The following is a 14,133-nucleotide window of genomic DNA, read 5'->3' on the forward strand; positions in this document are numbered from 1 at the left end:
TAATAACGTCATGGGCTGGTGAAAAGCAGTAGGTGTGGATGTTTCGCTGCAGGCAGAACACAGAAAACAACAAAAAGAATACGACAGAAGCAATACAATAATACTGAGTGGGAGAACTGCAGGGAGAGATGAAGACAGGAATGGATGGAGGGAGGGCTGGCAGACGTCGGCACAGGCACGCTCCCTGACCACTGTAAGGAAGGGGGCGTAGGCCAGGTCTCCCATCAATTACAACCTTGACCCTCCTCTCTTCTGCTTTCTCCCTCTCGCACACTTTCTGCTTCATTCAACCATCCTCCCCCTGCCTCCCATCCTCCCTTGGTCCCTCTCCTCTGCTCCTATAAATCAATCTCTTCTCCCTCCCTTCGCCTGGGCTTCTCCCACCTTCCCCCTCTCTCTGTAGATCTCTCTCTCTATCAGCCCTCCTCTTCGTCCCTCGCCACTCCTCTCCCTCCTTTCATCGTTGGAAGTGCAGTGGGAGTAGAAAGGTCAGAGGTGGGCAGACAAGAGGGAGAGAAAGAGGCAAAAGGCAATGGAGGAGTGTGAAAATGAGAGAGTGAGTGTATTTAATCAAAGTGGTGTGGGGGCAGATAATATCTCTTGTTATTTTAGCTTTCATCATCACTGAACAACTGCTGCGCGTCACAATTATCAGGTGATTTCTATATTTCTATAATTTCTGTAAAGTAAATTGAGGATGTGGTCAGTGTCTGGAAGCGTACCTGCTCACACAGCTATTGTATGTAACGTGTAGTTGGAAGTGAAAGGTGAGCACACACAGGGAAGAACACAGACCACTGTTAATTGGGATAAGAAAAGAGATAAATACTTAACTAACATGCTATTATAGGAATGATGGTTATGGAAGGGGGCGACCACAAAATAGATCCCAATGAGTTTCACTTTTCTTAAACATGCTACATGTAGCATTGTTAAACGACAGTGATTACCGGTCTGCCTGTGGTATTTTGACAAATTTAATGTAAAAATATGATGTTTGAATAGTTGGCAGACCAGTTTATTTAACACCGTCTCAGACTAGCCCACTTTTTCATAAAGAATTTCTCACTGACAACAGCCTTGTCTTTTAAATACAGTATGTTTCTATACTTTAAAATGCCACATGTAGCATAGTTAACAGAGAAAGATAAGGAAGAGACCTTTTCCCTTACCCTCCCTCAGCATGCCCACAGTCAGACACTTCATGAAGCGGCAGGCCTGGCACGACTTGCGTCTCCTCTTGGTGATCTCGCACTCGTTGGTGGCTGGACAGCTGTACTCGATGTTGCCTATGACACGTAGGCATGTTGGGGGAGGAGGACAAAAAGAGAAGTTTCATTTCAGATAGACACAGCACATCAGACAGGCATGTTAGACAGCAGTCCTCAGCTCATCCTGCTGGACATAGACAAATAAATACACAACATGTGTTAATTTAGATTGATCAGGGTACGCGGAATTAAAATCTGTAGTTGCATTATCTTAAAAAGACAGAAACATAAGTGTATTTATGTAGTTGTCTTCTAGGGTGAATTCAGGATGTGTGACTTTCTGCAGTACAGGTGACCACTTTTACCATCAATAACAGTGTCTTACTTTGTCACTTACTTTGCAACTGACAAACTAAATTTCCTACAATATAGACAGTGGCTTACTTGTTATGCATAATGTGGCTGTTATTCCATTTTATTGTGCATCTTTTATTAGTTGCCTCCTTTTTCAGCTTCACTTTCCTCCATGTCTGATCATTTCATTCACGTAGCACCCAGGTAGGCTGTTGATTTGTTGACTTGGTCTGTTACCGAAATGCTCAACTTGCTTTTACGTTAAGCAAGGTTTATTTATCTGTACTATTTTCTCTTCCCCCATGCCAATCTGAGAACTACAGTACCCCAGCAAGCCAATACATCTCCCACTGAAACAGAGTAAACAGTGATTACTATTGACTGCTGCTGTGGAGAGGATGTTTTCCAATTACTGGGCTGATTAAGGGGCTAGCTTGCTTGGGAAAGGGCTAAATGCACTTCTTAATGGGTAACAAGACACCCATTAATTGGCCTTGTTAGTTAAAGTAAAGGCTAAACATGCTAAATGCTAAGGGAAGCCATACTGTCTAATGGGACTAGTTAGCTAGCTCTACATGCTGATGATACAGGGGGAGCAATTAAGCAATTTAAAGGAACAGTTACCTAGCATTAAGGCTAAATGCGCTAATGACACAGAATCACCATTGGTTAATGGGTAGTCGGTAAAAGGCCTCGATGATATTTAAAGGAAACAGGCAAGCCTTGCTAAATGGGTAGCCGCGGCAAAGAGCCACTTAGGGAGTGGAAGGCACTGAGGCTAAATATGCTAAACCTTCATTGAGACTGTCGGCAGCCAGATATGCTGAGTGCCTGAATGGAAGTCAGTTAATATTATTAATTGATTGATGTGACATCCATGAGAGCAATTGTGAAACTTCCGTTTCCAGTATATCATTTGAATAGCACCGACTGCCGGTTCAGTGGAGTTTAACACTGCTGTCACATGTTTGTGTAAAAGGAATCTGATGAAACCTGTAACCTACTGTATGTGTTACCTGGCTGCAAACTCTTTGTATGCTCAGACACAGACATAAACATCCCTCAGAGTGGGCGTCCAGGGCCGGAATTAGAGCAGAAGGGTTTATATCAGAATCGCATAGTTCTTTGTGCATGCGTGTCTTTGTGTGTCTTATTGTGCACCGGGGTAAGCTTAGATCGAAGAGGTTTTTGGAGGCTCCTGTGTACAAGATGCGGGTTTGTGTGTGTGTGTGTGTGTGTGTGTGTGTGTGTTTGTGAAAGTGGGGGATATGTGAGGGCCTCAAATCCCCTGCAATCTCCTTTGAGATGTGTGTATGTCCACCTGCTGCATGACAATTGACCACTATTGTATGGTGCAATATAAATGTAATATAAGTATATGAGTGTGTTTCGGCCGGCCATCCTCTGTGTTGTGTCTGTTTGCCTCTCCTTGTGTTATACCTATATCCTCCCCTCTCTTGTATACTTTTTTTGTATTAGTCCAGAGGCTTTTTATAAGACATTTTTAACTGGAGAGCAACAAAAATGGGTAGAGATAGGAATACGCCAAGATGGCAACATGTTTTTGTCTCTGTAACTGCTAAACTATTGAGAATTGTATTTACACAGAAATACCTTCGTCATTGTGAGCAGCTTTGCTTATACTGCTCAACAATGACTTGAGCCCATCTACTACTTTCAGTTATTCATTCGCTCTACATCACTATCACCATTCCCATCTTCCTCTTTCCCGCTCTCCTCCACTTTTTCTTTAATCACTCTTGCTGCCCCACTCTTTCCATCTCATCGCACTATACCTCCCTCTACCATAGTTTGCCCTCCTCTTCACTCCCCTTTATCCCCCCCTCTCAATAAGGGAGTGATAGATGCAGGTTGTCAGGTGTCGCTGGACTGACGCCACAGAAACAGCAGCTGCCAAAGCCACTTCCTCCACGCAGTGACACACACACACACACACCGGCGCACACATGCCACCAATTCCTTCCTACATCCATGTGCCCAGTCCTTCCTTCCTCCGTCTTCTCCACGCCTTTCTCTCAGTCCTTGTCTCAAATTATTGTTTATCTGCTCCTCTCCTCTCCTCTCCTCTCCTCTCCTCTCCTCTCCTCTCCTCTCCTCTCTGTCCAGCTGGAGGTGTTTTTTTGGTGATTACCTGCGGTTTTATTGGCTAATGGGTTGAAACATACCAATATGTCTGCCACTGCCCATCTGAGGCTGGCCATGCTTCCCTGCCAGGACACACACCCCAACACACAACCACGCGTGAGCGGGAATATGTGCACAGACGTGCACATAAACTTGTGCTCATTTACATTTGGATGAGCACACGCCCACACACAGGCACCCGACATCCACACTGTCTGCAGATGAGCTGGCTGCGTGTGGTAGCCAAAGATAATGTCATGACCCATTTGTTCCAGTGGATCCAAGAAGGCTCAGTCTGCATCCAAACAAACATTAACAGTGTTACTGTAGCACAAACAGTATGAACAGAAATCTGTTACAAAGAATCCGAGTTTTACTACTTGAAAAATGTCCTGGTGTGTATTAATCAAATGAACAGGAAACCACCAGTCACGCCATTAACAAAATGTAAAAAATGTTTCCCCAATAATTTTAAATAAAAATGTAAAATAACAATGGCTGAAGTTAAGCCAACTAATCCATAAGGAACGAATAGGGGTACTTCCACTTTTTAAAATGAAAGTATTTCCATTTAAGTTAAGCACTTCATTACAGGTCATGACCCATGACCTCTAACTTTCACCTTCCTCATGTGCAACATATCCACAACAGAGGACGGCAGGATTACAAACACAGTGAAAATGAAGACTTGAGAGAGAGAGAGAGCTTTAAAGCTGCCCAAGGTCATACTCAAAAGAGGTTCCTCTGTCATCACAGCATGATATCCATATGTTTTCTGGGCTATAGTATTAAATCTGTGAGTGTGTCCTAACCTACATAACCTTTAACAAGTACTCTAAATGAAAAGAGACATGTGGAATTGGTTGAGTATATGACACTGGAGCAATGACAGATGAATCAGGGGTTCAACCTATACACAGAATCATTACAAGGTCGTGTGTGTGTGTGGTTGTGTATTGTGTGCCGGTGTCTGCGTTTGAGTGTGGTTCCCTGAGTTTTTGTTGGTGTGTACGTCAGTGTGTCTCTGCCTTTATCTCTGCATGCGTGTGCTCCAATCTATTTGTCGGGATTGCACCGTGTCCTGATCTCATCCCACAATAAACACATACAGGTCATCTCTGGGTAGTGGTGACCATCTAGTGAATGTAAGACTTCCACCCCCGCCCTGCACATCTTCCTGTCTGTCTCTGGGGCTTTACTGGAAAAGCTGCTTATCGGAGCCAAAAGAAAGCAGCGACAGATAGGTGGATGGATGGAAAGGCAGATAGATGAATCCTGTCTGATATGACTGACTGACTGACTGACTCAATGGATCGATGACGGCTGGCTGGCTGACTGGTAGCTTGGTTATTGCAGTGCCAGGCTGACTGACAAGAGCGCTGCCCTGCTGACTGATGGACCCTATTAGCTATTTAAAAAAAAAGAAGAAAAAAAAAAACTCGAGCAAATCATAAAAGATTATTACTCAAACACAAAATCTTTAAAGCTTTATCACTCACTGACATAGTCTCTGTCAACAGTCAAAAGTGTCATGACGCTCTGAATATAAAATATAAAAACTTGATTACCCAGACTTTAAGTGTTTCAAGAACCTAGGACTAATAGATTATTAAAGGGCAAGTCTGATGACATTATTAAGCACTAGTGTCAAAAAAACTCTGTAACTACACCCAACCAATTATGAATTGATCTATACACATGTGTTTGTAACCATCATATTCCTGTGGGGTACAAATGTATAGTGTGCAAAAAAGAAAAAGAAAAAGAAAAAGCCATATGATCTGGTATTTTGTTTCTGATAAACCATCTTAGTTCCTAGATACTTAATACGGGGTGGAAGTGTACATATTTGTGAGTTGCGTTTAAATCAACCTCAGTGAAAGTTTATTCTTAACTCTTTATCTGTAATGTTCTGTTATAAAGGTCAATGTACCAGATGGTTTCCTTCACAACAAACTGCATCTGACTGTGTCTATAATCAAAGATATAACGGTGGTCAAGCTGAGAGCAGAGAATTAATTGAATATCCGCACTCCTGTAGAGCATAGTTCAAATACCTGTGTACTTCCTGGACTACTTCTAGACCTAACAAGAGATGAGCAAAGGATTACTGGGCCTAATTCCTGGTACTCTTCTCATCATGTGGATTATTGCTCTATCCCTTCTCTCCTCTACCCCGTAACCTAAACTCCTGACACTCAGACATGACCCCTGACCTTCATCTGACACTACGTTATCTTCTAGACAACAGGCTTACAGCTCACGCTCTTCCTGCGAAGCCTAACCAGCCCGATCTGGAAACGCAAACACTACTAGGAAATTATTCATTGTTGTTGACGAGGAGGAGGTCAAGGTTGAAGGTGACCGTGGGGGTGGAGGGGAGGGGGGGCGGTGTCTGGGAGCTGGTGCATATGTGCGCACTTGATTGAATGGCCGTTTGTGAGTGTGTGTGTGTGTGTGTGTGTGTGCAAGCATGATGGAAATAGAAACTGTGAAGGAGAGAAAAAAAATAGACTGTGTGGTTGTCCTGGTGGCTCACTTAGCAGAAAGAGGAGGAGAAATGTACCTTATAAAAAAATCTGGGTTTACATCTGGCCCGGAGCTATCGTCATATGTCCTGGATTTAGTCTGGTGTGAGTGTGTGTGTGTGTATGGGCGAGAGAGGTCATTTCAGAGTGTGTGAAAACAATTATAAATGGTTATTTCAACACATTTAGGCTTCAGGTGCCATGTGTGCAGGATTGCTCTCAAATCTTTTGGTTCAATATGCGAGAGAAGGACGTGTACCTTTAACTTTAACAGAACAATCATGTGATGGTGGACATTACACAGCCACAGACAATGCATAGATACACCAACAATGAAATAATTGAAGTCAAAATGGGAGCCAACCTTGAATGGTGCGTTTGAAGAAAGCCTTGCAGGCCTCACAGGACGCCACTCCATAGTGGTACCCTGACGCAATGTCCCCGCACACCAGACACAACCTCTTGGGCATTGAATTCAACATGTACTCGCACTTAATCTGCGAATCTTCCCCGATTGTTGATGAACAGTCCTCGTAGCGCTTTGAAACGGGGCCACCGGCGGGCCCCAGGGGTCCTGCGTTGGAGCCATAAAGGCTCGGGGAGTCTAAGCCGTTGGGGTGGCCGTTCATCGTGGACGAATATGAGCCTGAGGCGTCACTGGAGCCACCGGGGGAGTGATGGTTTAGGCTGTCAGTCAGGGAGGCAGGACTAGACGGCTCAGTCTTTATATAAGAGGACGGACAATTGGACTCAAGGTGGCGCTCCTTACTGGACATTCTGCAGAGAAGCCTGTGGTAAAGAGACAGGAACAAATAGAAGAAGAAGAAAAAGGAGGAGAAAAGTGTTACAAGAAAATGCATGTGATGTGTATTCGCAAAGAAAAGAAAAGCAGCCAATAGAGAGAAACTGCTGTGAGAAGAGGGAAAGACTGTTTTCACTTTTATAGCAATCGTTGTTCTAATGTCATATTTTTCACTTTGTGCTGTGGATTTTTTCTTTTTTTTTTTAATCACAATAAAAGCAGTTCATAAGGGAGCCGTGCGTTTTAGTGCAGTGGAGAGGTATCTGTAGTACCACACAGTCACACAAACACATTCCCAGGCTCGGGGCCGAGGTCATCCGTCACTCTCCAGTCAATAACAGCTTGTTCTACATGAAGGTAATCAGTAAGCAGCCCCTCTGCTGCTCAATCATCCCAAAGACAGCCCACATACACGGAGACACGCATTCATACATGGTCATATCCAAGCACACCCGTAGAGGCAGTGGAAGTCAGCCACGCAAAAGGAAATGAATTATTTTTATGTTAAACTGAATTCTAATCAGTGCCTAAGTATCAGCGGTAGTCCTCTCGTCCCATTTTGTTCCGCTTCTCTCTTTCTAGATTATATTCTGCCTCCTCGCCTTCCTCCCTCTCTCCTCCCCTGCTTCTCCTTCTTCCTCTCCCTAAGGAGGCTGGCTGGTGTCTTGTTAATGGCAGTTGTAATTAACAGCTATCTTCTCTCTGTCTGTATCTCTCCATCCTCCCCTTTGTCTACCTTACTATCTATCTGCCCGTCTCCCTATCACTTCCTATTCACGGGCATCTTTTTCTGCCCACTCTCTCTTTCATTTCCACTACACATTGCTACGCCCTGCCCCTTTAACCCTGCCCTCCCTCTCGTCTCTCTCCTTTCATTGTTAAAGGCAGAAAGCACAAAAGGGGTTTTTAATTAAGGCAGGATGCTGCTAAACGAGGGGCTTCTAAAGTCCAGTCGGCCTGTAAAAGATCCCCGTTCTACAGGGACCCATAAAACAGAGGCAGCGCCTCGACGGAGGACGGAGGGAGAGAAGAATGGACACAGACAAGAAAACAGGCTGAAGCAAAACGACAGAACGGGAGGAAGAGGAGTTTTCCATGGTAATGATCGACGATGGACAAATTAACGTCGCATGTTTGGTTTTTAATATAGAGCAGAACTGAATGCGTCAGACTGAAAAGAAAACTGACATCTCCCTGCTTCCCACTTGCATTTTTTGAGTCAATTTTCCCTTTCATAAAGTGACATGACATTTATGATGTAGAATACTTTGGCCTCCTTCACCCTTTTCATCATATATTTTATTCCCTCCACCTCTTCTCCCCTCCCCTCCCCGCAGGTTCGTCTAATTCAGGGACTCCATTAATCGTGGCTTTGTGGTATTCACCAATGTCTATAAATCCATTTATCTGATGCTAAGGTGGGCATTTAGTTTGGAATGAGAGGGACGCCGCGAGAGAGGCCCGGGCGCAAATCAGGAAGGAGGAAAAGAGGTAAGAAAAGGACGCGCAGGAGGTCGATAGAGAGGAAGGGAAAGAAATACATACGAGCAAAGTAAGTAATAAATGCAAATGAGGGAAAGAGTGATGGGAAGGAAAGAGATCGCGCGGGGTTGTCTGTGTTCTAACACAGGCAGTGAAAACACAGCGGCGAAAGAAAGAGAGTAGAGACCCATTTAAGTAGATGATGTGATGGTGATGATTTAATCTCTCCTTTTTCACTCTTTATGCTCTTTTGTGCCCCCTCCTTTCGACCGTCAATCCCTCTGAGTACCATTAAGTGAAAGAGTTTAAGTGCCAAAAGATCTCAGGCGCTTTTTTCCTTCTCTCTCAAATTCTCATCTATCTTTCTTTCCATTCTCCGTCTCTTCCCCTCCGTCGTGTCTTTTCCTCCCTCCCTCACATCTCTCCGGCGCGCTCTGCTTATAAATGAAAAATAATGGCAGTCGAAGGGGGAGGAATAAAAAGAATAAAAAAGAAGACATGCGTGCAAAGGAGAGGAGTAGAGGAAAGAAGATTAAGAAATCACAGCCAGTGCGCTGTGCCGAGCGAGAGGTTGAATGCATTTATGTATGTATGTTATCAGTATAATTATGGCGCTATGTAGCGACGGCTCAGTGCTGAAAGAGCAGTCTTATTGTGCCTGTCTGCTCTTCAGATGAGTGTGAAGAGAGAAGGAAGGGGTTGGGTCTCGTTTTAACTCATTATTATTTTAAGGTGTTGAAATAAATCTATAAAAAGCTGAAAAACGGCTTATACGTGTTTCTTTTTCTTTTTGAATGTCTCATTACAATGAAACACCAAAAGGTACAGTAATCTTTTTATAATTCTGTAAATATTGTGTATATACTATATTGTGATGAATATATATCTAATCGCATGGTATGAGGTGTTTTGCTTAATTCTGTTGCAGAAAAGGGCTTTGAAATTCATTTTCTTCATTTCTTCATTTGGGATGAGCTTCACTAGAAGAGCAGCGCATTCTAACACTGTCCTAAAATGTCAAGTGAGTTTATTGTTGTGTTTTGTATGGACTGTGTGTAACACAAGGTACCAATCAATCGTCATACTCCATCAAGAATATTTATAGTAAATTCCTTGAAAAAAATACACGTTTTCTTTTTTACATTTAGTTTTGCTTCACTTTTTTAGCCCAATTTTGGACAGAATCTCTCTGAAGAAAATGGATAGTGGTCAAATATTGGTTGTGATGCTCTGGAGACCCGTCCTCTCCAGGGCGTATATTCTCGAATCCCCCCTCGACCCTCTAAGGAAACACGGTAATAGGTAGATAAAGGATGGATGGAGGGAAGGAACATGACACACAAAGAAGGTGGAATATATATATAAATACATTTTTCTTGCAACTTTTTTTAAGTTAAGATTTTTGTAACTAAATAACTAAAATAAATCTAAAGTCAGAGTGAATGTTTAGCAGCGTCGACTCCCAGCTGCCTCATTAACTTTTACCAGTAAAATTGACCACTGAGCACAAACAGAGTTTTGCGATCTTCAGCGTGACAAAGGTGTCTGTTCGGTTCCAGCAGACATCAAATATTCAGCAGGCCTTTTTACCTGTGTCTTACCGAGGGATCACACACGCACACACACGCACACACACACACACACACACACACACGCACACACCAGAAAGATTACCACCTTTGCTTGTCTCCATTTCCAAGTCGATCCCTGTCATTTTCTCTTTCTCTCAATTCCTATTTCTTCTTTTCAATTGTCACTTCTTGAAGGAAAGCACAGTGACTCATGAAAGACAGATAAATATGTGGGGGAACAGAAAGAGAGAGAGAGACAGGGAGAGAGAGAGAAGGAGAGCAAAAGGAGGAACAGAATAATGGTGTAAAAGAAAGAAAGTGAGGAAGAATAGAAAGAATGTAGCTTTTTTTTCCCCTGTGTGTTTTGAAGGAAGGTGGGCCACTTTGCTATGACAAGCTGTCATTAGAGCGGTGGGCTGAGGCAGTGGCCCGACAACTGGCAGGGACAAACATACAATCATCGTATTAGAGCAACTACTCTCTGCCTCACTTTGTGTCTCTGTGCTCTCCTCCGGCCTGTGTTTGTGTTTGCACTCATGCTCTTTTATTACATACAATCTTTGTGCAACTGCTTCGCTAGATGGCAGCCATAAACACAAACCAACAACTCCAAACTGGTCCTCTAACCCCCTGAAACGAAGAGAAAGGCCTGATGGACTATAGTGAAAAAAATAAAATAAAATGTGTGCTCAGATTTTATTCTAAAATTATTATTATTTTTTTTTTTACAAACTATTGCAGATGTATTCGAAATTCAAAATGACCAAATGAAGAGTGAATCCTAGTATTGTCCCCTTTAATATAAACTAAAATACTGAATCAAATGCACTAAAATGACTACAGAGGAGTAAGAGGGGAGACAAAAAACTGAGACTTCTTAAGGAGAAGTGGTCGCAACAGAGACAGAGAAGTGCTGACAATGTAGCTACCACGGGACGGCTAATACCTTTCCATCACACCAAGCATTGTGCTCTCAATGCTGATAAGAACACACAGTCCAATAAGCAAAAAGAAAAAGAGAGAGAGAGAAAACCTTACACAATTCTATCTAGATGACGGCGGCAATGCTTCGGGAGGGAGAGGAAGTGAAGGAAGGATGGGGGACATAAAAGAAAATACATTGAATTAAAGAATGGACTTAAGGAGGAGAAGAGGAGCAAAATGCATTTACATTTCCATAGTGGAACAAATAGAATGATTTCATCAATAAACTGAATTGCTTCTTCAGGCCTCACACTCCTCGGTCAGTTTTTTCCCCCTCTCTATTTATAACGGCCTCCGATCTGTGGAGGGTTGTTGAGCTGCTTGTCAGCTTGGGAGTCTGATACAGAAACCAGCGTAACACACAGACACGTGTAAAGGGTGACTTGTTAGCGGCACACGTTGGTTCAAACGGAGCACGTTACTGCTGCGGCTTTTAAACACTGGATCCAACACACACACACACGGTATTTTGAGTAAACTGAACTGTGCGTAGCGTGACTTTTTTAAAGACATAGAAGCGGAGCTCGGGAGGTTAAAATAAATAAATAAATGAGTCGGGCCTTTCGGTGCAGTGTTGCTGTGGGTTTTACGTGTGCGGCTGAGTTTACAGAATCACAGTGTGTCGATGATTATAGTTGTTTTCAGGGACGAAATAGAATAAAATAAAAAATAAAAACTCCAGCAGCGACAGTCAATCTGAACCACTCTCCCTCCTACTGGGCTCTCTCTAGCCCTCTCTTCCCTGCGCTCCCGGGGTCTTCTCTCTCTCTCTCTCTCTCTCTGTCTGTGTCGTCGTTTCTACTTCTCACACACAAACACCCTCTATCATTGCTTCGCTCCCTCTTGCTCGTGCATCCACACCAGTCTCTCTCTCTCTCTCTCACACACACACACACACACACACACACACACACACACCAGGGAGCAGATCAATTGTTACAGTGTTAGTCGGGCAGGAAACCTGTAATTCACTTCATTGGCTGCAGAATAAACCCCTGATTACATACAATCAATGTGATAATGGCTAAAACACATTCTGCCCAATGGGCTGTTGGGCTGTAAAGACTAGCAGAGGAGAGGAAATGCGAGTGTGTGTGTCTATATTCCTGAGCGCCTCTGGCTGCGCGTGTGAGAGCCGAGACGCGATGCCTCCTTCTAGGTATGAATCTTAATGTGACAAACGCAGACACACTGTCCACGTACAGTTCTCTCTCACACACACACACACACACAGGTGTGAAATGAATTGGGCAACACTTACAGAGACACGCTAGTGGAGCTAAAGCTGTTTAGATGTATCCCGGGGTTTATAAAGTTTACACACACTCTAGATGTGAATGGGTAAACAGTGGGAGGCAGCACACGAAGGGCAACCAAACACTATTGATTAAGAATTATGTGTTTTCAAACTGCAAACTAGTCAGGAGCATCATGTTGAGTCTGGTGACATCGATACTTTTCATGTGTCTTGTCATTAAAGTTATTATGATCTTCTCCTCTCTGGTTTGTTTCCTGTCTGTTCCTCTGTTTAAATTCTTTGTCTCTCCAACTCCTACACGGTCTGTGTAAAGCTTAGATATTAGACCCCAGCGGTGACGGTGTAGTTATTTAAGTGAAATGATATGAAGAGGGTGAACATGTTCAGGGCTAACATGGAAGGCAGTGCACCACTCACCCTCTGTGTGTGTGTGCGTGCGTGTGTGTGTGTGTGTCAGATGGGAATCTTGATGATTTAGGTCATTTTCTCGCGGAGCAGTGGCTGATAAGTGTGTTGCTGCCAGGCACTATCTTTGTCACCATGTCTCTCTCTTGCCTTCCTTACCTCTCTCTGCGCCGCTCTTTCTCCGTTCTGTCTCCTTTATCTGCTGCGTGTCATTGTGTTCGTAAGGGTGGTTGTCTACCGTAAGAACAGTGCTTCACGTCTCTAAAACAGCTCGACGCCGCGCCGCATCTGTTAACTATGCGAAACGTTTATTCGCCGAATAAATGCGCAAATTACTGTAAAATTTGGATTTCTATTCCTCTGATGCGCGCCGCAATGCACGGCATGTACTTGTAGTGACCTCCAGCCTTTTACTGGAAAGGCTGAAAGAGTGGAAATCAATAAAATTACTGAATGCATCCTCTAGTTAGGTAAACCTTTTAAAGAAGACACTGGACGTGGGAAATCCTCTTTTTTTATCAAAATATCTGATTTGATTAAATGCTGCGCGCCACACGTTTGATGCAGCCGAACAGCAGTCAAACTGTCCGTTCACACGATATTGGTGAGAAGTGTTGGTGCAGGAGTATAACGGATATAAATTGTAGGCTGGCTCCTTTACAACGGAAAGGTCATTGATCAAGGTTAGTGTTCTTCTCTTTCTGTGTATGTGCGTGTGTGTGGATTAGCGACGTTATCGCTTTGCATTAGGTGTGCGACAGCCCTTCCAAACACTTACTGACACTTGCCGCTCGTCGCCGACACGCACGCCGACGCGCGCCCGCACGGACACACGTATGCGCACACTTGGCCATTTATGCACTGTACGGATCTCCTGCTCTTTCCCTCACGCGGGGACAGACAGAGACCGGGGCAAGGCGCCGTATCAAATGAAATTGCGGAGAAATATGATAAAAAATAAAAAATAAAAAAAACAACAAAATGTCCCCCATCGGATTAAAAGCACATTTTATTAAGCAGATGGTGAAAGAGGATTTCCACTCTAGTAAATATGACAGGGCTTTCAAATGTGACACGGGCGGCAGGGAGAGGGGAGGGGAGGGAGAGGGAAAGAGACAAGGAGGGAATGGGGAAAGGAGCGCAATGCTGCAAAAGAGAGAGAGAGGGAGAGTGTGTGTGTGTGTAAAATGTTACTCCATTTGAGAGAATGAGGAGAAGATGTGGGAAAAATGGGAAAACGAAAAGCGGGAGAGGAGAGGAAATGGGGATGAGAGGAGGGGAGAGGAGACACAAGTGAGCGCGGCGTCAATGCTGCATTCTTTAAGCAGATCAGATTTGGGGAAATTGGGCTGTCACTACAGGATTGTGATGATTTACACCTATCCATCACAGG

The 14,133-nt window shown here is 43.8% G+C and overlaps 1 protein-coding gene across 4 annotated transcripts in view; it reads right to left on the reverse strand.

Annotated features, from left to right (window-relative positions):
• Positions 1-14,133, reverse strand: part of esrrga (estrogen-related receptor gamma a) — a 135,046-nt gene that overhangs the window by 39,431 nt on the left and 81,482 nt on the right. For all 4 annotated transcript variants that reach the window (XM_047581304.1, XM_047581302.1, XM_047581301.1 and 1 more), the window contains 2 exons: positions 6,603-7,027; positions 1,173-1,289 (listed from right to left, as the gene is read on the reverse strand). In XM_047581304.1, the coding sequence (XP_047437260.1) occupies positions 1,173-1,289; positions 6,603-7,027 (542 nt within the window). The remainder of the gene's footprint in view (positions 1-1,172; positions 1,290-6,602; positions 7,028-14,133) is intronic.

Source organism: Mugil cephalus, chromosome 3 (genome assembly GCF_022458985.1).
Source record: "Mugil cephalus isolate CIBA_MC_2020 chromosome 3, CIBA_Mcephalus_1.1, whole genome shotgun sequence".
NCBI lineage: Eukaryota > Metazoa > Chordata > Actinopteri > Mugiliformes > Mugilidae > Mugil > Mugil cephalus.